This window comes from Quercus robur, chromosome 9 (genome assembly GCF_932294415.1).
Source record: "Quercus robur chromosome 9, dhQueRobu3.1, whole genome shotgun sequence".
In the NCBI taxonomy this organism is placed as follows: Eukaryota; Viridiplantae; Streptophyta; class Magnoliopsida; order Fagales; family Fagaceae; genus Quercus; species Quercus robur.
The window spans coordinates 2467073-2494273 of record NC_065542.1 but is presented as its reverse complement, the minus strand read 5'-3'; the positions used below and the strand labels follow the sequence as shown (position 1 = coordinate 2494273).

General features: G+C 34.0%; 1 protein-coding gene and 1 pseudogene across 9 annotated transcripts; both read right to left on the bottom strand.

Annotated features, from left to right (window-relative positions):
- Positions 1-27201, bottom strand: part of LOC126699310 (protein DETOXIFICATION 14-like) — a 52234-nt pseudogene that overhangs the window by 8592 nt on the left and 16441 nt on the right.
- Positions 1185-22925, bottom strand: LOC126699306 (disease resistance protein RUN1-like). Of its 9 annotated transcripts, XM_050397042.1 has the most exons (11): positions 17338-17524; positions 17022-17234; positions 10570-11064; positions 7201-8293; positions 6085-6369; positions 5213-5872; positions 4642-5131; positions 3449-3950; positions 2325-2443; positions 1797-2197; positions 1185-1598 (listed from the first exon to the last, which is right to left on the bottom strand). In XM_050397042.1, the coding sequence occupies exons 2-8, from the start codon at positions 17219-17221 to the stop codon at positions 3826-3828; spliced, it is 3348 nt and encodes a 1115-aa protein (XP_050252999.1). In that variant the 5' UTR covers positions 17222-17234; positions 17338-17524; the 3' UTR covers positions 1185-1598; positions 1797-2197; positions 2325-2443; positions 3449-3825. The 9 variants fall into 9 exon arrangements, with proteins under 9 accessions (XP_050252999.1, XP_050252995.1, XP_050252998.1 ...); XM_050397038.1 differs by having other exon boundaries at positions 1797-2443; XM_050397041.1 differs by having other exon boundaries at positions 1185-1511; positions 1797-2443.

Below are 27201 nucleotides of genomic sequence, written 5' to 3'. Positions count from 1 at the left end.
AAGAGGACTCAACTCTTTTTAAAGCATTGATGCATTTCTAACTTCTAGACATTGTAACGATCTATAATTTGATTTGAAACTCCACAAAATTATTTGGTTTAAAAAATGATATTTACCCAATACTTTAGTTATGCAAACATTAAAAATCAAACATCCGCCCACCAAATGGACAAGAAAAGTATGAAAGATTCGCAACTATTCAATAATTCCCAAGATAAATTATTTTGGACTAAGGGTTTATTTGGATACCGCTTATTGTTGAAAACTGAAAACAAAAAACACTGTAGCAAAATAATTTTTAAATATGTAAATAGTACCGTAGAACCCAATTTTGAAGAAAAATTTGCTGAATTAGACAACTTGTGGGTCCTGTGAACAGTGACCAGTGCTGAAAATGCCAAAACGCAGACGCATATAGGAAATCAACACTATCCAAACATACACTAAAATGTTTCCAATGTTTTTTAGTGTCAATCATATTCATTGTAGATTTCCCTAGAATCAACTGAAATTTAAGCAAAAGAAAGGGAAAGTAATTTACAAATAATTTGCAAAGTAAAGCTTGACAATTTTTTTTTTTTTTTTGGGTGTAGGCAGGTATCAAATTCTTAATAACTCTTATTTGATGATAAGAGATTTAACCAACTAAGTTAACTGGAACCCACCAACAAATTGTATTATCATCTTACTAATGAAGCTCCTGTCCTAATTCCCCAAAAGCCCAAAATCTCCACAAAAAGAACTTTGGAAAGTCAAAAAAATAAAATAAAAATGATTTCGGCCTTCAAACTGTGCCAGATGGTAGAATAATGATATTATTATATATAATTTCTTCATAATGCAAAAATGTGCATTTCTATACGATTGGATGAAAATAAGGATTAGCAATTTTTTTTTTTTTTTGAAAACTGGATAAGCCAAATAATAGTCTTTGGAATCACAAATAATATATTTTGGCCATTAAACTTGATCCACTCTTGAGTCCAGACTAGAAATTGCCATCAAATATCCTTTCTCCTGCTTTTGATGCTTGAAACATCAACATAAATCCAACTAAGATTTCAAAATTGGTTTATTCTGATTAGCCTAAAATGTTTCACTAACCACCAAATTTAAAACATATAGATTAGACATGAGTTATTCCAAAAAAAAAATATATATATATATATATATATATATATATATAAGATTCCAAATTTTCGTATTATATGATCAAGTTGAACATGAATTGTAGTTTTTGGTGTGAGAAAAACCAATTATAAAGAAAGGGAGATTTTTTTTTTTCTTGGCAATAATAAATTTTTTTTGCTAATTTGTGAAACTTGTTTTAAGAGCAAGTAGAAATAGAAATGCTTGTACAGTACACAATGTCAATAGTCCACTCTACAGCCCTTTCCCTTTTCGGTGTACAATAAAGGCCGAAACGATGACTAATCGAACCCCAACCAGATAACATGCCCCAAAATTGACATAGGCTCCTATATGCTACCTGCCACTTCCTCTAGCAAAACCTGATGCAAAGCAGAAAATAGATTTGTAGGGTTAATGGCATTGCATCAAGGAAGATTACCACTTCTACATTGTCTTGATATGCTGGTCTGTTTTGAAGAAAGATACTGAATGATTAGGCCACAACTATTATAATTTATAACCCAGAAACAGAATTATTCAAGAGCAAACTTGTTTGATAAATTTATTTATTTATTTTTATATTTTATTTACTATTAGTTAACTTCTAAATTCTAAAGAAAATATTCTAAACTGAATAATGAATGAATGCTCAGTTGATGGTATACCTTGAATAAATAAGTCAGAAATTCAGAAGTTTTGCTCCAAGTAAAAGCCCATTACATGAGAGAAATGTGAGAAAGTTACCCTGAAAGTACTGCTAGTAAGCCATCCATGATTATTGAGAGACAAATCATGATCCAAAACTTCCTTCTCTCTGCTGAAGGCATAGCCCAAAATATTGCGGCAAAAGAAGAGAATCATGCCTATGATAACTCTGCAACTACAAGAACCATTACAATCTTGAAAGTCATTTTAGCTGCTTGTGGATTCCAACCTCCCAACTCATTTGAAGCCCAAGTGCTTAGATAAGTTCAGGCGTAAGAAACATGTTTGGTGAAAACTTTTCTGCGGCTCTAAATGCATGTGGCATGTAGTAGGCTAGTAGCACAAATAAGTAATTTCCAAGCTGCATACAGTGAGAAATTAGAAGCCTAGTATAATGATTGGCATGCAACAAAATGTTAAGAGACTTAGTATGTCTAGCCAAAAAATGAAGTCTACCATTTTCTTGACAGAGAACAAAAAAAGTTTACCAAACCATTCCAGAAGAAGGAACGATGGAGCGAAAGAATAGCTCCCATATGCAGAAGGAATAGCTCTGCCCCATTGGCTTGTCCGTATAAAGCCCTTCATGCACCAGTCATCCCACACACTGCTTAGCAGCCACAAAAATTCACTTATCATGATGACTGAATTATATATCTTAGTCTGACATTTCAGATTCTCAAACCAGAAGACATCTATGGTAAAATTATAATTATGATGTGATGATGATAATAACAGCAACAATGGATTCAACAAACATCAGTGTCATAGAATTATGCTTTCGGATGGCCAATTTGTATTAGTAAATTAACAGATTTTATGTTGTTGATTTTAGCATGTAAATAAAGTTTACTTAGGCTTGTGAACAAGCATGAGCTCAAACCAACATAAAACATAGACTAAGCAGGCTAGCTGAGGTTCGGTCAAGGACAAAGGTAGTCTAGTTTCAACATGACCAAAGTTTGGATAGCCCAATACTGGATTGGGCTGAGAAATTTTGCAGCTTTACCATGGATACATATATTTCATTAGCAATTGGTAAATCTAAAGGTGTGCCTTCTAATCAACACTGATAAAAGCAAGGCATTGGCACAAATGCAGAAGCGATTGGAATGTAAAGAAAGCTGAAGACACCAATTCGACAGCACATATGGTTGGTCTGAACAATCAATTCCAATAAGGGCAAGCCACAATCAAGAAGTGGTTGGTCTAATTGTAAAGAACCTAAAGGTGGTAAGAGTCGCTTCCACTTTTGTTTTGCAGGTTTTTTTTCCTGTTTTAATTCTTTTATGGATAAGAAATTTCATTCACAAAAACTTAAGAAAGTAGAAGCAGCAAAACTAGAAACAAGAAAATAAAAATAAAAATCAACTAGGGAAAATCATCTGATTCTCTCAAGCTATTACAAAACTTGCATTCTATTGTTGGCTAGTAATGAGGAATAGATTAGGCACTCTGGACAGAATACTGCATTAAGGTTACACAGGTGATCTAAATTATGTATTCTACAAGTACGGAATGTAGAGCACACTTGTATTTTGAGTGCCCATTAAGTAAATTGAACATAAATTAATTCAAATCCACATAGAAGAGAGAAATGTGACAAAGTTACCTGAAGTAATGCTTGTATGCAATCCAATAGCACTAAACTCACTTGAAATTCATCTAACAAGAAATTCTACTAGTAAAACCTTATAACTCATTATCTGTCTATACCTAGTGGCTAGATCCCCCGTAAAAGTAGATCTGCAACTCCATTTTCATTTTGAAACAAGATGCACAGATATGCCACTTGAATAAGTTTCCAAATCATTGTAAATGAACCAAATACAAATTGATTAAACCATGGTCAGGCTAATTGAAACACATGTACACATTTAATTGCATAAGCCTTGATTGAAATTCATCCAATGAAAAAAAGACAGAAAAGTACAAACAGCACTTAGGTGTCATCTTTTGCAATCATGTCAATCATTATCATCACCAACTCTATATATCATCATCATCAAAATCATCATCACCAAATATAAGTACATCATCACGGACTATATGTACATCATCATCATTATTGACTATATGTACATCATCATCATCATCATCATCATCATCACCAGCTGCATATATGTGAAAACTTGAGTTAGTATGATGATTATTATAATAATTCACTCATTACTAGTGAGTGTAATTTGAGTTTGCTTCCTACCTATTTTGGAAAGCATGACACCAATGATTATGACGAATATACATGCTTGCGCATGGTGAGCCAAAAGAAGAAAAAGAAAAATGACTTGACTTACATGCCAATAACGAAAGCAGGTGTATAGTTAGAAAGAAAATAAGACCAGTGGCGGAGCCACACACAAGGTTGGGGGGCCAAGGCCCCCCCAAAGTTTTAAAAAATTATTTTATAGTATTTATATTACTTCCATTTTAAAAAATGTAGCATGTAAAAACTGAAGTTGGCCTCCTCAAATTTTGAGTCATTTCAATGGTGTTCTTAAAAAAAAGAGAAATTATATTAAAATAATATAATTTAAGAGGTTTAACAAATTAAACTATGTAAAAAATGACAAATTTTTGTACATGTCTAATAGAAGAAATACATGACTTTTGTATGCTCATTAAAATTTAGAAGATGATAAATTCTCTTAGTAAATTAATTTTTATGTGTGTGTAATGGTTTGTCTTAACTAATATATTAACATTGCAACTTGGCCCCCCCAAACCAAAATTTCTTGCTCCGTCCCTGAATAAGACAAAATAGGATTGGTCATTAATGGGAAGGATGGTTAAGATGGTCATTACCAGTTAATTTATAGATGCATACTTCTTCCCCAAAACTCTTAATCAAACATTGTGCATTTGTTTGGTTGAACTCATTCACATCTTGCTTGTATATCAAACTGACCCCACATTTCCCCATATGCAGGGTTCTTTTATCGATCTCAAATACAACCTTAATCTGACTGCATTCATCATTCCCAACAGTAGAAAACCAATCATCACGAGACAAATACAAGAGGCAAATGCAGGCCCCACGATTTATCAAAATAGTGAAAAGTTCAGAGGCACAGTGATTCTGAGGCGTATCACTAAGGGCTATCACACGAGCTCTAAATCTAATACCATTTTCAAAGTCTACCAAACTTGATACTGCTGCCCAAAGAGTGAATCCTATCCATTTACTATTATACCAATTTGAAGGCAGCTCTATGCTTATTGAATTCTCCACTGCTTGAGTTAAACATGACGGAAAAATAGATCCATCCAAAATGGCTTTACGACAAAGGAGTCCCTGTACCCAAACCAAAACACAACTATTGTTAACTGTTATTATTTAACCATGAGAGAGAGAGAGAGAGAGAGTAGAGATTACCTGTAGGAAATGGAACAATATTGTAAATCCCAGTCGACTGCCACTCTCATCATACGGAAGCCATTGGGAGAGAGGTTGTGACCAGATACTTAGTTTGACCCGTTCTGGTGACCATTTTAGGGCAGACCAACCTTCAACATTTATATATCTTACAGTTGATGGAATCCTTGGCAACGATTCTAGTTTTGAGCAGGAACTTAGATCTAAGAAAGTAAGGGCAGTCAAACACTTGAATATTGATGAGGGTGCTGGATTCTTAACAGTAGTATAACCCAAATTGAGTTTCGATAGGCTTTTCATAATTCCAGTAAATTTCGGAAACGAATTGAGACTTGAGCAACCATAAATATTAAGAACCGTAAGGGACTCCATTTCAGAAGAAAAGGTGGGAAGAACTGTAAGAGAATAGCAGTGTTGCAGATCTAAATACTTAAGCCTGCTAAGTTGTCCAATAGATGGGTGGATCTCAACCAATCGACCGCAACAAGAAAGATTTAGTCTCTCAAGCCTGTTGAGTTTTCCAATAGATGGGTGGATCTCAACCAATCTAAAACAATCAGAAAGGTTTAGTCCCTCAAGATTCGGAACACCTGAAAAGTCAGGTGTCCTAATAAGGCGGTTGGAATGACTAAGGTCAATGAACTTTAAGTTGACTGAACGCTGTTACCAAAAAAAAATAAAAAAGAGTTTTCATTAAACTTAGAAATTAATTTAAAAAGTTAAAGAATTCTTTTAAATTAAAACAAATTTATAAATGAAAGGAGGAAGCTCAAATACACCGGGAGTATATTTGTATTTGTAGCTACACTTAAAAAATAGAGAAATACGTAATAATAAATATTATAGAAAGGGCGGTTAAAAGAAAAAATTACCATTACTCCTTCCCAAAGATATTCAAATTTGCTATGCTGCAAGTCAAGCTGAACAAACGCCATTCGTTTGTGACTGGATGCCAAACATTTGAAAGGACATTCTCTCCATGAAAGATATCTTAGGTTATTAGGAAGAGCAAGATGTCTTTGGTTAATGAGAACATCCTGGGTTTTAATTACCAGCAATCTAAGATTAGACATCTTTAAAAACCCTTCAAAAAATTCTTCAAAGTTGAAATACTTTTCCCAACATGAGACAACTATGGCTTGAATTGCTTTTGTTGCCTAAGATTTCAAAAGCAAAGGCTTGGGGATTAGCACAATCAAATGATAAGAATACTAGAATTATAAATTACTCAAGTTTTATACCATTTTTAAAGCTGTAAAGTAGATAAAAAAATAAAAAATAAAAAATAAAAATAAAATTCTACTTCCTAAGTTTTCCATATATAAAACTCTCTACAATTTTTTTTTTTATTCCTCATCCTAATTTCATTTTGAAAAACACATTTTCTAAACACAACTTCTAAATTTTTCATAACATGAATATTCGTAAAATTAACCCAAACAGATTTTGAAGAGTCCCATTAGTACCAATAGATCATAGTACAACATCATATGTTGGTAGTAAAATGTACTACAAATTAAGGCCTATTAATAGATTGTATTACATCTTATTTTAAAGTCTTTTTTTCTTATTAATATGTTTAAAATTCATACATTAAAACTAGAAAGGTGCACTTCCACCTTTTAGAAATTCAAGACCAACTAGGGAAAAAAATAGGAAATCACAACATTATTTTTAAAGTGATGGAAAAGGAAAATAAAGAAAATAAAGCCTACAAAATTATTTTTTTATATTAAAAAAATGTCAAGATAGCCTTTTGTTCTAGGTAGTAACCAAGAGACAAATGATAAATTCATTACATCATTGACAACATATTAGCGTGGTAAGTGAATGTTTTATTCTTTATTTCGTTACATAAATACTTAGATAACCACTTACCTATTTGATTTTTTTTTTTTTAAAGAACTAATTTATTGAACAAAATTATGTTACTATATCTACTCGATCTTTTTACTAGAATACAATAATAGCTTTATCATTTTTCTTACCTTATTGTTCTCCAATACATGAAGCAAGTCATTAATAAGCCACAACCTACTTTGCTTTTCAAGGTTCCCACCTGATTCAAAACAAACAATTTTTTCACCCATTTCTTGTAGTAGATCATGCATCTCCAAAGATCCCTTATAATTCACAGTTAGGAGAGATTTGTCCAAGAGAACACTTATACCAATTCTTGCTTTAAAACCACAATTCTCTAATATCTCTATTACTTGATTTTTCTCCCATCCTCTGAAGAAACATGCAATATCTAAGAATATCTTTTTCCACATTTCCTTTAGTCCATCATAACTAATTTTAAGTATATCAAATATTTCTCCTTCAGTATCTTTAAAGCTGTATAATGCACTTTGCCACTCAACTATTGTTCTTCCAAACAAAAAGGAACCTAAAGTAATAAGAGCTAATGGAAGGCCACTAGCATATTTGACAACTACTTGGGAGAGTTGCATATAACCTTTTTCAGGCTGCTCATTTTTGAAGGCTTTCAAACAAAAAAGTTTTAAAGCATCATCATTATTTAATCCATTAGGATTGTATCTATTAAGCACTCCATGTAGTTTCAACACATGTTCATCTCTAGTTGTTATGATGATCCAACTCCCCAATCCAAACCAGTCTTGTTCTCCTGCCAAATTTGTTAATTGGTCCAAATGGTCAACATCATCTATAACAAGTAAAACTTTTTTACGATGCAACCTTTCCTTAATCAAGTCAACTCCATCATAAACATTCCTTACATATATATTTCGGTCCTCCAAAATGTCTGCAAGAAGCTGCTGTTGTAATTGAGGTAAACCATGTTTTTTTGAATCTTCCCTAACATTAGCAATAAAGCTAGAACCTTCAAAATGACTACGAAATTCATCGTAAACAACTCTAGCAAGAGTTGTTTTTCCCAATCCCCCCATACCATAAATCCCTATCATGCGAACATTATTCTCAAAACCTAAATATAAAGGGATAAATTTTGCCATAATCGATTCCATTGCTATGAATTTTTTGATAATGCTTGAGGGTTTAGAACTCAATTTCTTCATCATCTCTTTCACAATGTGTTGGATAAATTCAGACTCATGCCTGTACAGAAGATAGGAAATATTTACACGATGGTCCAAACCAATTATAATTCATCATTTTCACAATGTGCTGGATAAATTCTGACTCATGCCTATGAATTAACAAGATATAAAATAATTACATGATGGTCCTAAGTCCTAACACATTTATTAGACCGTAGTGGAGGAGGAAAAATATTAGGCAAGAATACTCCTTGCTCAAACACGTGATTTCATTAGCTCAAGTAACGTGGATAGGACTACTCATATAAGAATAAAAGTTGTATATAATATTAGTTATATAGTTCAAACAGACATATTCAGAGCTATAGTTTTCGTTATACTTGGTTGAAACATGTCCTTCAAATTTAGGTTGCTGGAGTACAAATAATAAAAGTTAAGCCTTACTGCCAGCACAAATGCAGGTCTTTACCTTGAGTCGAGGCCCAAATTATGATTTTTTTTTTCCCCACTTAAGAGAAGGTGTTCTTTAAATTTCTATTTAGACACTAATATCATTGTAAACTACTAGAAGCTCTACTTTTTCAAAGTTATGTAAACAGATTTTTGTTGAATAAAATTGTGTAAACAATTGATTTGTGAATAAAATGGTTAAAATATGCCTCAAGATTTTTATTTACCCAAAACAGTGATTGGGCCAAAACTAAATCCTTTTAGAAAGGATATACATTCCCAACGTAAACTTAATATCTATAATTTGAAGAAAAAAAAAAAGGGGGGGGGGGGGGGGGGGTGGTAATTTTGGGTTTGTAAAAAGTGTTATAAACACGGAAGTTAATTCCATATCGGTACTAGTGGTAGTGGTTACGGCCATTAAATTGGCATTGATATTCTAAAATGTACAAAATAAAATACTGGGCTAAATCGGGAATTTTCGTCCCCCTGACCAAACAAATATAGGCATGAAATTGACTTCGTCAATCCTCATTAGTGATAAATGTCTCCAAAATTGGACTTTAATTAACTAGGCTAGAGAAACTATTGAATGTTTGCCCATAAAATAAAGAGAAATGCTAATAAAGAAACACGTGACTTGATAATTGATTGCTTCTTCATCGTAGAATAATAGAATTAATTTTTTTAGTAATCAAAATGTATAGTCTGTCAACCGTTTTATAGGTAGACTTTGACTAGAGAAGCCTTTGGGTTAACTTATCTTGCAGGGGAAAAAAATAGTAATTGTAATTTATCCTGTGGTTTTGTTTTTTTTTTTTTTAGAATCAATTTATCCTGTGGTTTGATCCTTTCACAATTTTGTATACAGAGTTTTAATTACTATACATCTTTGTAGAATTAATTATTTTACTCATCAAAATGTATAGTCTGTCAACCATTTTATAGGTAGACTTTGGCTAGAGAAGCTTGTGGGCTAACTTATCTTATTCTTAGTTTCTTACCAAAGGAACTGGAAAAAACAATAAAATAATAATAATAACAATAATTGCATTTTACCCTTTGGTTTGGCCCTTTCACAATTTAGTAACAAAGTTTCAATTGCTATATTTAAATCCTTAAACCACAAGATTTTAGTCTAAATTTAGATAATTTTCACACGTGTGAGACTTGTGAGCAAGTTTATGGACTAGCTTGACAAAATAACCCCCCACAATTCCAACTATATTCAATTCATCAATTTTTTCTTGAATAAGAGTGAGAAAACAATAACAAAAGTAAAGTTAAAAAAATAAAAATAAAAGATAAAGAAGATGAACCAGGCATTGAGTATGGCAACACCTAAGTGCTCGACCATACTACAATGGAGGAAGAGGAAGAAGATAAATGAAATTGGGGGATAATTTTGTCCATAAAATACAAAATCTATTAAGTTCAACAAAATCCTAATAGTTTCATTTTAGTCCAAACTTTTAAGGGAATTGGATATAGCAATTAAAAAATTTTGAGAAATTTATTGTGAAATGGCAAAACCACATTGCCTAAATTGCTATTTACCAAAAAAAAAATGAAGATAATAGACAATCTCAATAGAGTTATAACTCATAGAAAGTTATGCCCTTAAACCGAGTAATTCCTTTTAAATTATTGCAAATGAGCATTTCTAAAGTCCTAAAGCAAGGGTCACAAACTATTTCTAACAATACAACAAAATTCTAACTATTATATGCTGTAATATTTCAATTCATGCATATTATACTACATTCTAATAACTATTTATATATATTTCATGATATATGAAATAAGACAGCCAATTTAAGTATCAAAAGAAATGATTCTAAAAAAAAAAAGTATCAAAAGAAATAAATTTGTCACAAAAATTACCTGTCTTGTAAATGCCAACCAGAGATATTAGCTACTTTAGCCAAAGCAGCTTTCCAAATTTCCACCTTCGTTATGTCATGTTTAAAACGTTTTTTGTGTTCATTAATGGCTTGTTCAAAAGTTCCCGCCGGTTTCCGTACAACAGATGGATCCACATCATAAAAAACTGGCCAAATTGTCAATCCTGTCTCTCTCATGCATCTAACTATCTTTGCAAGTTCATCCAAACACCATGTTGAGGATGCATAGTTTTTTGAGAAAATAACAATAGCAAACCTCGATTCTTCTATTGCTTTCAAGAGCTCTTGTGAAATAGATTTTCCTCTCTCAAGTCCTTCATCATCCCTAAAGGTCAAAATGCCTTTCCGTTGCAAAGCATCATATAGATGGTCAGTAAAACTTCTACGGGTGTCCTCGCCTCTAAAACTGAGAAACACATCATATTTCCATTGTGGTGTTGAAGAAGAAGATGGTGATGACGTTGAGGGTCCCTGACTGCTTCTAGAAACCATTGAAAGTCTACTAGAAAATCTAAAATTATTATTATATAGAATTTTTTTTTTTAAAGTACATCAATTAAAAGTGAAGATCAAAAAATTAAGGGCTAATTAAAACTTAGGCAAAAATGCACTTTTGGTCCCTACATTTTGGGCCGATTCTCGATTTGGTTCCTAAATTGATTTCACTCCTAAGTCGGTCCTTGATTTCAGAAAATCATTTTTATTTTGGTCCCTACCGTCAACTCAGTAACAGAAAAATCAAATGTGGTAGACGGAGCGCATTGTTGGCATGTTAGATGCTGACATGGTTAATTATAGAGCTGATGTGGTCATTAAAAAAATATTTTAAAATGCCATGTCAACATATAAATTAATTAAAAATAAAAGCAAAAAAATTTTAATTTCTCAAATTTAATTTTACTTGTAAAAAATATATAAAAAAAACATAAAATAAAATAAAATACAATCTAATTAAAAAGAGTATTAAATTATTTTCTTATTTTCTTTTCATTATTTTCGGAAGAACAAAGTAACATGTTCTTCATGTTCTTCGAGAAAGAACATGAAGGTTGCCCAGAAAATTAAAACAATCAATATTTTCTTTTCTTTTATTACATTTTCTTAGCAAATAAACATGCAAAAAATCATTCAAATTCCCTATACTCCACTAAAACCTCCAACAAATCAAACTCATAAACCCAGAAAAATCATCAAATCCACATGAAAAAAACAAACCCAGAAATTTAAAATAAACACAGCAACAACCCAACACCCAACCCCAACCCCAACCCACATTGCCTCGAAACGCTGAAAATACCTTGCACTCCTAAGCCCAAATCAACAACAGACCCAACCAATGGTCACCGATCTAACCAACTAACCAACTAATCCTGCAATCTGAAACCCACATGAACAGATCAAACCACCAATGACCACCACTGTCACCGATCAGTCCATCAAGCCACTGCAACTCATGCCAACAACAAACCCATCCAACGATCCACCCTCACCCACCACTTCACAACTATAGATTCGAGAGAGAGCTTTAGAGATTTTCCCAGATCTACGATCTGAGAGAGAGACTTTAGAGTTTTAAAGCTTTAGAAAGATGAAAGAGAGAGAGGGAGATTTTGATCTGAGAAAGAGAGCTTTAAATATTTTCATTTGGGTAAGCAAAACACCAGCTCTCATACTTGAACCATTATGATTTGAGACTTATTTTTGTTGTTGTTGTGCTTGTGATGAAGGCCACGCAGATTGAGGCAAACCCAGATCTACGATCTCTCTCTTCCCCCAACCTCTAATCGAATCAGCTCCCTCCAACGCAGATTGAGGTCTAGTTCATCTACGACAACTTGATCCGTCCGCTGCTACTCTTTTAGCTCCTCATCGTAGGATGGCTTCACCACCACCACCAGTAAGAGAGGTAAAGAAAGAGGGTGAGTTAGGCCTCGTTTGGGAGGAGGGAATGGAATGGAATGGAAAGGAATGAAAAGAATAATTTTAGAATATTCTTCCCTTCCCTTGTTTGGGAGTTTTAATGGAGGGAATAGAAAGTTCATTCCCTTGTTTGGGAGTTTAAGTGGAAGGGAATGGAATGAGTAGGAGGGAACACTCATTCCTCTCTATTCCTTTAAAACCTCAAATTTTCATTCCCCCCGAAATTGGGAGAAATGGGAGAGAATGAAATTAGATTTAATGATTTTTTTACTAAAACTCCCAAAATACCCTTATATATTCAACTATTTATTTTAAAATAGGGGTCTAATAGTAATATTGTTATAAAATAATTCCATTCCATTCCTTCCATGTTGCTCCCAAATAAGATTACTTACATTTCATTCATTTTCATTAATTTCCATTTCTTTATTTTAAAACATCCAATCAAGGTTACCTAATTCCATTCCATTCCATTTTTTTCCATTCCTTTCCCTTGCTTAAATACATTCTATTCCATTCCATTCCTTTCTATTCCCTTATGATAATTTCATTCCATTCCATTCTATTCCCTTATGAACTCCCAAACGGAGCCTTAGAGAGAGATCCATCCATAGAGTGTGAAGAGAGTGAGAGAATTTGAGATTAGTCTTTGAGTGTAGGGATTTTTTTTAAAGCTGATGCGGTTAAAGAAAAACAAAAACAAAAACAAAAAGAATTAAAAAGATAATGATTTTTTATTTTTTAAGAAATGATTTTAGTTTAAATTAGATTTAAGGTTTTTTTGAAAAATTTAATTTACTTTAAAAAAAAAAATTTTGAGTTGGCTTTTTTTATTAATTTAAATGCTAGTGTGGCATTTAAAAAATGCTAAATATAATTTTTTAGTATTATTTTATTAGTTACGTCAGCAAACAGTGCATTCCATCTACCATGTTTGATTTTTCTGTTACTGAGTTGACAGCAGAGACTAAAATAAAAATGATTTTCTGAAATCAGGGACTGACCTAGGAGTGAAATCAATTTAGAGACCAAATTGAGAATCGGCCCAAAATGTAGGGATCAAAAGTGCATTTTCGCCTAAAACTTATCTACCTATGGTTTTGGCCAAAATTTTAGTTGTTTATATGTGGTTTAAAATTTGACATTTTAATATCCACCTAAGCTCTACTCTATTAGACTTTGTAACACACCTCTTTATTTGCCGTTGGAAAAAAAAACATTTTAATTTGAAAACATAACATAAAACGGATAAAAAAGCTAGGGTTTGACACTCTATGAACATTAAACATGAAGTTTCAAAGAAATACAAATTTAGACACATAAAAATTTCAAAGAGACAAGAAGTCAATGCCACTTGAAAGTTTTTCTAACTTTATTTTTCCTTTTGTAAGAAAATCTCTTAAATTTTGAGAACAAAACCTATAATCTAATGCAACGCCCATCTCAATTAACATAACCAAAATCCCAAAATACAAAATGGATAAAACTCATATGGGACATTTTTTTTTTTGAAAGCTCATATGGGACATTTGACACGGCACATTCCAATTTTAAGAGAATCACATACAACCCAATACAACATTTTATTTTTTGCTTTTGAATGTGTCAAAATTAAAGACAAAAATTTGTTGACGAAGTTAACGAAATTATCATCAACACACAGACCAAATGATTGACAAACGACAAAGAACCGAAAAAACCCAGATGGAATTGATGAGTCAGAGTCCCAGTAACGAAGAAGAAAACCCATATGGGAATCATGGTTTTAATAAAAGAGAGAGGGAGGGAGTACGATCACTGCTAGTGGAATTGCCTTACTGGTGTCTAGATTTTGAAAGAGGGAGGAAAGAGATTGGATTTTCTTTGTATTAATCCCTGCCATTGAAGCTTTAATAAACGACAATTGAAACTAGAACTGGCATTGAATCTGCTGCAATTCATCAAATGAAGCAAAAAGGAAAAAACCCAAGACCAAGAGTATGAAAATTAATTAGAAAAAGATACTTTGAAGAAGAAAGCAGCAACAACAATAGATCTCAACAACAACAAAGCTGTGTTTGAAGTCTTTCCTAATTACAGGACGTAGGTTAGTCAGTTAGATGTTTGTTTCTAATTCATTGTAATCAATTTACCTCTCCACACTTGCACGGCATTGGTCACTCATACTTGTCTTTCCTCTCTCTCTGGTTGGGCTTCTGGGCTTGAAATAGAATGGGTGATATGGCAATTTGGCTATGCCCAAGAGCGTTGTTCACTTGATCATCCATTTTTTGCAAAATTTCAAACCCTGGTTCTTTGATATGTTTTTTAATTAAAATGTGTTTTTTTAACGGAAAAGCCAAAGCTAGAGTTACGGAAGTCTAACAGAGTTACGGAACAAGGTTTTCAGACCCGGACCGTTCATTGAACCGTAAAAGGGAGAGGTTCAAGGGTTTTGAGGTTGGACCGAGGTCAAACCGGGGTCGAACCGTGATGACGTCATAATTAATTTAATAATTATTTTAAATATATATAAAAACATTAAATTAATAAAAAAAAATAGAAAAATTAACTAAAATAGCCTAATTCATTTAGAAAAGCTTATTTCTAAAAAATACATAAAACTTACAAAAATACAGTACACAATTACACATTGTTACACACTAGACAAAAAAACCTCATTCCCATAAAAAATGCATGAAAGAAACAATTCACTAGACAAAAAAACTTTTCAAATGTAACATCCTTTCCACAAGTTAATTGAACCATAATACAAAAACTGATCCCTAAAACATCCTAATCCCACATTCACTTTTCCTTTTCAACTTTCCACAGAACCTACTCATTATGCAACAGACCCAAAAAAAAAAAAAAAAAAAAAAAACTAAATAATTAACTTGTATTGTTGGGAAAGCATAGGGTTTCTGAGAATAATGTCTTCTTATCTGGGAAAGCACAGGGTTTCTGCAAGTCATTGGTACTTGTATTACTGTTTTTGCTTCTTCTCACTTTGACTAGCTATTAGCTTACTTTTGTTTCACACTTTGATTAGTCATTTCTTCTTCATTGTGCTTGTCAAGTATGTGAGACATTAGGGCCAATTGTTTTCAGGACACCATCATAAGAAAAAACTAGTTAAGATACTATAAGGCGTTTGCCTATTCTATCACTGAACTCATTTTGAAACAGGTCCATGGTCCACCTGTTCTATTCTTGAGGGTCATTTTTCTTCTTCTCTTTTTATTTTTTTATTAATATGTGGTCTGATAGCTGTAGTTAAGTAAATTTGAAATCTAGCATATTCAGATGCTATGTTAATTCTGGGATTTCAATTATGTTGAGATTGCTTTTAGTAATGGGGCAAATGATTTGAGAATAATGTAAATATTATTGAAACCAACAGCAATAAAAAATACAAAAAAAAAAAAAAAAAACCATGCAGCAAGAAGTTGCAGACACAACAAAGTAATTTTGGCAGATAGAAACACCAATTGACCCAAATCAATTTTCACAATTACAATAATATCACAAGCCTTGTCTTCACATACACCAACACTTTAGATCTATGTCATCATCCACAATCAATTTTCAATTGACCTAAATCAATTTACACACCAACACTTCAAATCTATATCATCATCCACAATCAACTTGCAAATATTAACAAAGAAAAAACAGATTAAAGTACCAACGATGGCGACGGCGACGAGGCACAGAGTGAGCTGCGACGGGGACGAGGGAGAGAGGCAGAGATGAGCGTGAGAGAGTGAGCTGCGATCTGGGTTGAGCTGCGACGGCAACAAGGGAGAGAGGTAGAGACGAGAGAGTGATTGAGACTTTGAGAGAGTGAGGAAGAGATATGGGCTGAGCTGCAACAGTGCGACGGTAACGAGGGAGAGAGTGATTGAGAGAGTGAGGATTAAGGAAGAAATCTGGGCTGAGCTGCGACAGTGCGACGGCGACGAGGGAGAGGCAGAGACGAGAGAGTGATTGAGACTTGAGAGAGTGAGGATTGAGAGTGATTTTTGAGAGAGGCAGAGACGAGTGAGGATTGAAAGTGATTGAGAGAAGGTTTCAGAGTGAGGCTAAGAGTGATTTTTGAGAGAGGGTTAAAAAAAAAAAGGTGGAACGACGCCGTATAGGGGGAAAGAAAAAAAAAAAAAAAAAAAAAAGGCTGAAACAAGGGAACCGTCCGAATCGTGTGAACCGGTCACGGTTCACAGACACGGACGGTCGGACCGCGGTCCGGACGGTTCCATGCTTTTTTTTGCATGGAACGGTTCCTTACCTTAAATGGACCGTGAATCTGAACGGTTCCCGGGTTTTCCGGTCGGACCGTACGGTCCGGTCCGGGTTTAACAACCTTGTTACGGAAGTCTAACAGAGCAAAACTCAAATGAGTAAAGTGTCAAAATTTAAACTATAGTTAAACAACTTAAATTTCAGCAAAATCACGAATGGGTAAGTTGTAATTGACCCAAAAGGTAATGTAGAGGATGTATACAGTTTATCAAGAGAATGATTATAGCAAACCTTGAATCTTCTTTTGCTCTTACGAGCTGTAGCGAATTAGAGTTTCCTTTCTCAAGTTCTCTATCGTCACTCAAGAGACAAACGCCCATCCATTGCCAAGCAGCACTTACAAGGTCTGCAAAACATTTTCCAAAACTCTGCCAAAATGTTGAAGAAGAAGAAGAAGATGACAATGACGATGAGGATCCTTGAGTGCTCATGGTAAATCTGGAACTGTAATATAGATAGCAAAATAAAGTACAACGAAATAAAACATAAGAGGGGGAAAAAATGAAAGGAAGGAAATAAAAGTATGTGTGATAAAATGACAACTTACAGAATTGGAAATTGAAATAACAGTAGACTAGTGGTGATTGTAATGCTCGAAACCCACTTGAAACAAAGCTGTATTCAATTGCTATTAGATGATAATTGCGTGTTTAATAAAGGATTGTACTCTGTTCTTTCTTTTTCCGTGTCTGTGTTCACAATTTCACATCCCCTATTTATAGTGAAGTCCACAACTTTTCCTGGGTCAGTCTCAAATGCCTTTTCCCATTACTTTTATTTGAGGATTTTAGCGTGGCACCAAGTCATTGAGTACCTCACTTTCTTACTTCATCCCTTTATTGCTTTTATTTTTATATTATTTTTTAAATCAATAATAGAGGACAGAGACAGAGTAGTTTCGTGGTAACCAGCTATGACTATGAAGTTCTGTTTTAAATTTCCTTTTCAATAAGATGTGGTGGGGCGTACTGCGTATTAGAGACTTCCATCTACAACTACAAGAAAGTTTCCTCCCTAGTCTCCTCATTCAAAGAATTACAGAAGGGAAGAAAAATTTTATTTAGCTAAAATTTATGGTAAAATATAAACATTATCGTTATATTTGCAATACTATTAAAACTCTTAAAGAGTACAATGGTCACATAAAGCCATTTGAAAATTTATTTGCCCTTGCTTTCATCTCCATCTCTCTCTTTTTCTTTTTCTTTTTTCTTTTTTCTTTTTTCTTTTATATATAATTTTGATAAACTTCCTTCTTCATTTCTACTAATTGCTATTTATATATTTTTTTATTTTTTTAAGTTTAATTGTTAATTCTCTATTATGGGTTATTGTGACACTATTTATATGTATATAATATGTTAAATAGATGTGTGCGAGTAAAATTTCATATCTCATAAAAAAAAAAGAGAGTAAAATTTCATATTAAGTTTAATGAAAATAGTGAGTAATTATTATAATATAATTTGATCTAAACTTGTAAACTAAAGTTTTTAAATTAAATTGTGTACTTTATATTGTATTTCAATAATGTTCAATTGAAATATGTTATATCTCCTATTCATGTGTGTGTGTTCAATTTTACAACTTTCTTTTAGTCAGTCAACCATACTTTTACCCTTTACTTCTTTAGTGCTTTGTCGGCACTTTTTCTAGTGTCCCCAGTTTCTTACTCCTTTGCTTTATTGTTTCTTGCTTTATTGTTTTATTATTATTATTATTATTATTATTATTATTATTATTTAAATCAATAGAGGTGGACAAAGCATACCACTTGAGATTATTATTAATTTTATAGTGAAAAAGGGGTAGTGTGGATTCATCATCATCGATCTCACATCACGTCATAGTAAGAGTAATACCACGAACACCATCGGAGCTTTGATGGGGGCTATCGTAGTGGGCACAACACATTCGTTGAAGTGTCATTACTCGAACCGTCTTAGGTTTTGAGTTAATTGTCATAAGCTATAATTTAAAAAAAATATATATATATTCAATTTACTTTGTAATCATAAACAAACATCATTTAATACAATTGGAAATTCTATTGCTCTTCCTTCTCCATCTTAAGCTTTTATTTATCTATCACTAGCCACTTGATACTCTTTCATGCATATAGTGAGCGTTTGGATGCGCGTCTCTCCCCCTGCGTTTGCGTTTTTTTTTTTTTTTTTTTTTTTTTTTTTTTTTTTTTCCAGCGCCTCTTGCACTGTTCATGGGACATGAACAGTGCATTTAGGCTTATGAATAGTAACTAGCATATTTGACAACTGCTTGGGAGAGTTGCATATAACCTTTTTCGGGCTGCTCATTTTTGAAGGCTTTCAAACAAAAAAGGTTTAAAGCATCATCATTATTTAATCCATTAGGATTGTATCTATTAAGCACTCCATGTAGTTTCAACACATGTTCATCTCTAGTTGTTATGATGATCCAACTCCCCAATCCAAACCAGTCTTGTTCTCCAACCAAATTTGTTAATTGGTCCAAATGGTCAACATCATCTATAACAAGTAAAACTTTTTTACGATGCAACCTTTCCTTAATCAAGTCAACTCCATCATAAACATTCCTTACATATATACTTCGGTCCCCCAAAATGTCTACAGGAAGCTGCTGTTGTAATTGAGGTAAACCGTGTTTTTTTGAATCTTCCCTAACATTAGCAATAAAGCTAGAGCCTTCAAAATGACTACGAAATTCATCGTAAACAACTCTAGCAAGAGTTGTTTTTCCCAATCCCCCCATACCATAAATCCCTATTATGCGAACATTATTCTCAAAACCTAAATATAAAGGGATAAATTTCGCCATAATAGATTCCATTGCTATGAATTTTTAATAACGCTTGAGGGTTTAGAACTCAATTTCTTCATCATCTCTTTCACAATGTGTTGGATAAATTCGGACTCGTGCCTGTAAAGAAGATAGAAAATATTTACATGATGGTCCAAACCAATTATAATTCATCATTTTCACAATGTGTTGGATAAATTCTGACTCATGCCTATGAATTAACAAGATATAAAATAATTACATGATGGTCCTAAGTCCTAACACATTTATTAGACCGTAGTGGAGGAAGAAAAATATTAGGCAAGAATACTCCTTGCTCAAACACGTGATTTCATTAGCTCAAGTAACGTGGATAGGACTACTCATATAAGAGTTGTATATAATATTAGTTATATAGTTCAAACAGACATTTTCAGAGCTATAGTTTTCGTTATACTTGGTTGAAACATGTCCTTCAAATTTAAGGTTGCTGGAGTACAAATAATAAAAGTTCAGCCTTACTGCCAGCACAGATGCAGGTCTTTACCTTGTCCTTGAGTCGAGGCCCAAATTAGGATTTTTTTTTTCTCCCCCGCTTAAGAGAAGGTGTTCTTTAAATTTCTATTTAGACACTAATATCATTGTAAACTATTAGAAGCTCTACTTTTTCAAAGTTATGTAAACAGATTTTTGTTGAATAAAATTGTGTAAACAATTGGTTTGTGAATAAAATGGTTAAAATATGCCTCAAGATTTTTATTTACCCAAAACAATGATTGGGCCAAAACTAAATCCTTTTAGAAAGGATATACATTCCCAACGCAAACTTAATATCTATAATTTGAAAAAAAAAAAAAAAAAGAGGGGGCGGGGGGGGGGGGGGGGGGGGGTGTAATTTTGGGTTTGTAAAAAGTGTTATAAACATGGAAGTTAATTCCATATCGGTACTAGCGGTTACCGCCATTAAATTGGTATTGATATTCTAAAATGTACAAAATAAAATACTGGGCTAAATCGGGAATTTTTGTCCCCCTGACCAAACAAATATAGGCATGAAATTGACTTCCTCATTAGTGATAAATGTCTCCAAAATTGGACTTCAATTAACGAGTGCTCTTAGGGCACTCTTTAAGAATCCATTTAAAGAAAGTTTTTATAGGAAAAGAAAAAAAAGCAATTAATGTTTTGACAGCTTTTTACATTTCCCATAAAAGTGATGTTAAAACTTTCTTAAAATGGATTCTTAAAGAGTGCCCTAAGGGCACTCGTCAGCATGACCCTTGAATGTTTGCCTATAAAATAAAGAGAAATGCTAATAAAGAAACACGTGACTTGATAATTGATTGCTTTTTCATCGTAGAATAATAGAATTAATTTTTTTAGTCATCAAAATGTATAGCCTGTCAACCATTTTATAGGTAGACTTTGACTAGAGAAGCCTTTGGGTTAACTTATCTTGCAGGGAAAAAAAATAGTAATTGTAATTTATCCTGTGGTTTGATCCTTTCACAACTTTGTATACAAAGTTTCAATTACTATACATCTTTGTAGAATTAATTATTTTACTCATCAAAATGTATAGTCTGTCAACCATTTTATAGGTAGACTTTGACTAGAGAAGCTTGTGGGCTAACTTATCTTATTCTTAGTTTCTTACCAAAGGAACTGGAAAAAACAATAAAATAATAATAATAATAATAATAATTGCATTTTACCCTTTGGTTGGGCCCTTTCACAATTTAGTAACAAAGTTTCAATTGCTATATTTAAATCCTTAAACCATAAGATTTTAGTCTAAATTTAGATAATTTTCACACGTGTGAGACTTGTGAGCAAGTTTATTGACTAGCTTGACAAAATAACCCCCCACAATTCCAACTATATTCAATTCATCAATTTTTTCTTGAATAAGAGTGAGAAAACAATAACAAAAGTAAAGTTAAAAAAATAAAAATAAAAGATGAAGAAGATGAACCAGGCATTGAGTATGGCAACACCTAAGTGCTCAACCATACTGCAATGGAGGAAGAGGAAGAGGAAGAGGAAGAAGATAAATGAAATTGAGGGATAATTCTGTCCATAAAATACAAAATCTATTAAGTTCAACAAAATCCTAATAGTTTCATTTTAGTCCAAACTTTTAAGGGAATTGGATATAGCAATTAAAAAATTTTGAGAAATTTATTGTGAAATGGCAAAACCACATCGCCTAAATTGCGATTTACCCAAAAAAAAAAAAATGAAGATAATAGACAATCTCAATAGAGTTATAACTCATAGAAAGTTATGCCCTTAAACCGAGTAATTCCTTTTAAATTATTGCAAATGAGCATTTCTAAAGTCCTAAAGCAAGGGTCACAAACTATTTCTAACAATACAACAAAATTCTAACTATTATATGTTGTAATATTTCAATCCATGCATATTATACTACATTCTAATAACTATTTATATATATTTCATGATATATGAAATAAGACAGCCAATTTAAGTATCAAAAGAAATAAATGTCACAAAAATTACCTGTCTTGTAAATGCCAACCAAAGATATTGGCTACTTTAGCCAAAGCAGCTTTCCAAATTTCCACCTTCGTTATGTCATGTTTAAAACGTTTTTTGTGTTCATTAATGGCTTGTTCAAAAGTTCCCGTGGGTTTCCGTACAACAGATGGATCCACATCATAAAAAACTGGCCAAATTGTCAATCTTGTCTCTCTCATGCATCTAACTATCTTTGCAAGTTCATCCAAACACCGTGTTGAGGATGCGTAGTTTTTTGAGAAAATAACGATAGCAAACCTCGATTCTTCTATTGCTTTCAAGAGCTCTTGTGAAATAGATTTTCCTCTCTCAAGTCCTTCATCATCCCTAAAGGTCAAAATGCCTTTCCGTTGCAAAGCATCATATAGATGGTCAGTAAAACTTCTACGGGTGTCCTCGCCTCTAAAACTGAGAAACACATCGTATTTTCATTGAGGTGTTGAAGAAGAAGATGGTGATTATGTTGAGGCTCCCTGACTGCTTTTGGAAACTATTGAAAGTCTACTAAAAAATCTTAAATTATTATTATATAGATTTTTTTTTTAAAGTACATTAATTAAAAGTGAAGATCAAAAAATTAAGGGCTAATTAAAACTTATCTACTTGTGGTTTTGGCCGAAATTTTAGTTGTTTACCTGTGACTTAAAATTTGGCATTTTAATAACCACCTAAGCTCTACTTTATTAGACTTCGTAACACACCTCTTTATTTGCCGTTGGAAAAAAACATTTTAATTTGAAAACATAACATAAAACGGATAAAAAAGCTAGAGTTTGACACTCTATGAACATTAAACATGAAATTTCAAACAAATACAAATTTCAAACAAACAAGAAGTCAATGCCACATTGAAAGTTTTTCTATCTTTATTTTTCTTTTTGTAAGAAAATCTCTTAAATTTGGAGAACAAAACCTATAATCTATGCAACGCCCATCTCAATTAAACATAACCAAAATCCCAAAATACAAAATGGATAAAACTCATATGGGACATTTGACACGGCACATTCCAGTTTTAAGAGAATCACATACAACCCAATACAACATTTTATTTTTTGCTTTTGAATGGGTCAAAATTAAAGACAAAAATTTGTTGACGAAGTTAACGAAATTATCATCAACACATAGACCAACTGATTGACAAACGACAAAGAACAGAAAAAACCCAGATGGAATTGAAGAGTCAAAGTCCCAATAACGAAGAAGAAAACCCATAGGGGATTCATGGTTTTAATAAAAGAGAGAGGGAGGGAGTACGATCACTACTAGAGGAACTACCTTACTGGTGTCTAGATTGTGAAAGAGGGAGGAAAGAGATTGGATTTTCTCTGTATCTGTTAGAGATATATATTAGACATATTAGCCCAATGTAATAGGCCCAAGCCCACTCCTGCTTGTACTAGTAGTCTAGGGTTTAGTCGCCTATATATACTCATGTTAGGGTTCATTGTAACACAGGTTATTGTACTACACTCTTATACATAATAAAGATGTAGCCCTTAAGGGATTCCTCCGTGGATGTAGGCCGTCAAGGCTGAACCACGTAACCCTCGTGTTCTCAATGTTCCTATTATATGCTTCCTCTTCCGCATCCATTCTAGCATACACAACATGGTATAACACATCACGTTGCTGCTAATAATAATTATTTGTTCAACATGGTATCAGAGCCAAACTTCGTTCATTATTCATGGCATCTCCAAGTGATCTTCTAATGCTTATCCAACCTCAAGCCTTCATCGAGCTTCCGCCTTGAGTTTGAAGGAGGGTGTTAGAGATATATATTAGACATATTAGCCCAATGTAATAGGCCCAAGCCCACTCCTGCTTGTACTAGTAGTTTATGGTTTAGTCGCCTATATATACTCATGTTAGGGTTCATTGTAACACAGGTTATTGTACTACACTCTTGTACATAATAAAGATGTAGCCCTTAAGGGATTCCTCCGTGGATGTAGGCCATCAAGGCTGAACCACGTAACCCTCGTGTTCTCAGTGTTCCTATTATATGCTTCCTCTTCCGCATCCATTCTAGCATACACAACATGGTATAACACATCACGTTGCGATGCTAATATTTAACATGGTATTAGAGCCAAACTTCGTTCTTGGCATCAAACAAAACATCTCTAGCAAGCAAAGAAGATTCTCACGTGCATACCACCATCTGAAGTCACACATGTTTCTCTGCTGGATCTAGAATCCACGGCATCTCGCAGCCACCGTGGCGTAGTGCTGTGTCCAAGATCCACAAACTCAAGCAAAGCCGGGACTTAGCTTATCAGATATATGCACATCAAGCCTTCGCCTGATGAAACCAACAAGACATACGTGCTCCACGGCATATCACGACCAAAACCCAGAAACCCGACTTCCAACGGCAGCCGCACGCGCCCCCACGCGCCGACTATGGCTCCTGGAACACTCACACGTGTCGCCTCAGATTCCTGACTTCCAAATCGTGTTCTTGGTACACGCGCCGCCATGACGGCCTCCTCGTCCACCGATCTACAGAACCTGAGATTCCGGCCCTCATCCGACATTACACGCGCCTCCACGCGCCTCCCTAGTTCCTGGCTTCTCCTCCACGCGCCGATGGAACAGCCACGTGCCGAAACTGATATGCTGTCATCCATGATGTCATCTGATGACGTCAGCAAATGCCACGTCAGCCCTAGCTCGACATCAGCCACGTCAACAGTGTCGCCTCGTCAGCACCACGTCACCTAGCTGACCGTTGACCCGGCCGACCCGACCCGGACTACCCGGAACTGACCCGTGAGCACTGATAGCTGACTTTGACCTGGACAAGTTGACTTTGACTTTGACTTTTTGCGTTGACCTTTTCCGAAAGGGCCTATCTTGCTCAGTTTTTCGCTTAGATTCCAATTTTGGACTCCGTTTCTTCATTTGAAACTCCGAAATTGGTCAATTGGCACATTCTTCATTGTGGTTTCTTCAAAGGCATTATTCATGGCATCTCCAAGTGATCTTCTAATGCTTATCCAACCTCAAGCCTTCATCGAGCTTCCGCCTTGAGTTTGAGGGAGGGTGTTAGAGATATATATTAGACATATTAGCCCAATGTAATAGGCCCAAGCCCACTCCTGCTTGTACTAGTAGTTTATGGTTTAGTCGCCTATATATACTCATGTTAGGGTTCATTGTAACACAGGTTATTGTACTATACTCTTATACATAATAAAGATGTAGCCCTTAAGGGATTCCTCCGTGGATGTAGGCCGTCAAGGCTGAACCACGTAACCCTCGTGTTCTCAGTGTTCCTATTATATGCTTCCTCTTCCGCATCCATTCTAGCATACACAACATGGTATAACACATCATGTTGCTAATATTTTAACAGTATCCATCCTTGCCATTGAAGCTTTAATAAACTACAATTAAAACTAGAATTGGCATTGAATCTGCTGCAATTCATCAAATGAAGCAAAAAGGAAAACCAAGACCAAGAGTGTGAAATTTAATTAGAAAAAAGATACTTTGAAGAAGAAAGTAGCAACAACAATAGATCTCAACAACAACAAAGCTGTGTTTGAAGTCTTTCTTAATTACAGGACCAGTTTAGCTGTTTGTTTCTAATTCATTGTAATTAATATACGTCTCCACACTTGCACAGCGTTGGTCACTCATACTTGTCTTTCCTCTCTCTCTGGTTGGGCTTCTGGGCTTGAAATAGAATGGGTGATATGGCAATTTGGCTATGCCCAAGAGCATTGTTCACTTGATCATCCATTTTTTACAAAATTTCAAACCCTGGTTATTTGATATGTTTTTTAATTAAAATGAGTTTTTTAACGGAAAAGCTGGGTTATGGAAGCCTACGTAACAAAGCTCCGGTGGGTAAGTAAAGTGTAAAAATTTAAACTATAATTAGGCAACTTAAATTTCAACGAAATCACAAGTAGGTAAGTTGTAATTAACTCAAAAAATAACGTAGAAGATGTATAAAGTTTATCAAGAGAATGATTATAGCAAACCTTAATTCTTCTTTTGCTCTTACGAGCTATAGCGAATTAGAGTTTCCTTCCTTAAGTTCTCTATCGTCACTCAAGAGACAAACGCCCATCCATTGCCAAGCAGCACTTACAAGGTCTGCAAAACATTTTCCAAAACTCTGCCAAAATGTTGAAGAAGAAGAAGATGATAATGACGATGAGGCTCCTTGAGTGCTCATGGTAACCATGGGAAATATACTGGTAAATCTGGAACTGTAATATAGATAACAAAATAAAGTACAACGAAATAAAACATAAGAGGGGGAAAAAAATGAAAGGAAAGAAATAAAAGTATGTGTTATAAAATGACAACTTATAGAATTGGAAATTGAAATAACAGTAGACTAGTGGTGATTGTAATGCTCGAAATCCCCTTGAAACAAAGCCGTATTCAATTGCTATTAGATGATAATTGCGTGTTTAATAAAGGATTGTACTCTGTTCTTTCTTTCTCCGTGTGTTTGGGTTCACAATTTCACATCCCCTAATTATAGCGAAGTCCACAACTTTTCCGGGGTCAGTCTCAAATACCTTTTCCCATTACTTTTATTTGAGGATTTTAGCATGGCACAAAGTCATTGATTACCTCACTTTCTTAGTCCATCCTTTTATTGCTTTTATTTTTATATTATTTTTTAAATCGATAATGGAGGACAGAGACAGAGTAGTTTCGTGGTAACCAGCTATGACTATGCACCTCTGTTTTAAGTTTCCTTTTCAATCAGATGTGGACCATGTGGTGGGGCGTACTGCGTATAAAATTATTCTACTAAAAATTTTAGCATTTAACACTTCAAAAATTTAGGGCCCGTTTGGTAGAGGAAGTTAAGTAATGTTGTTTGTAGTTTTTTGAAATACGTGTGAGTGAAAAAGTCACCACATTAAAATGGCGACTTCACTGGAGAGTTGGGATCAAGATGGGGAGAATGAGATATTTCTCCCTCGCAAACATGTTTCCAAGTCCTTACCAAAGCAAGACATGCAAATGTTCTTGAACCTTTCAAGCTATACTCTCAGGAAAGTATCCAAAATGTCATAGCAGTCCTATAGCAGAATTCTATGGCAGAATATTCCAG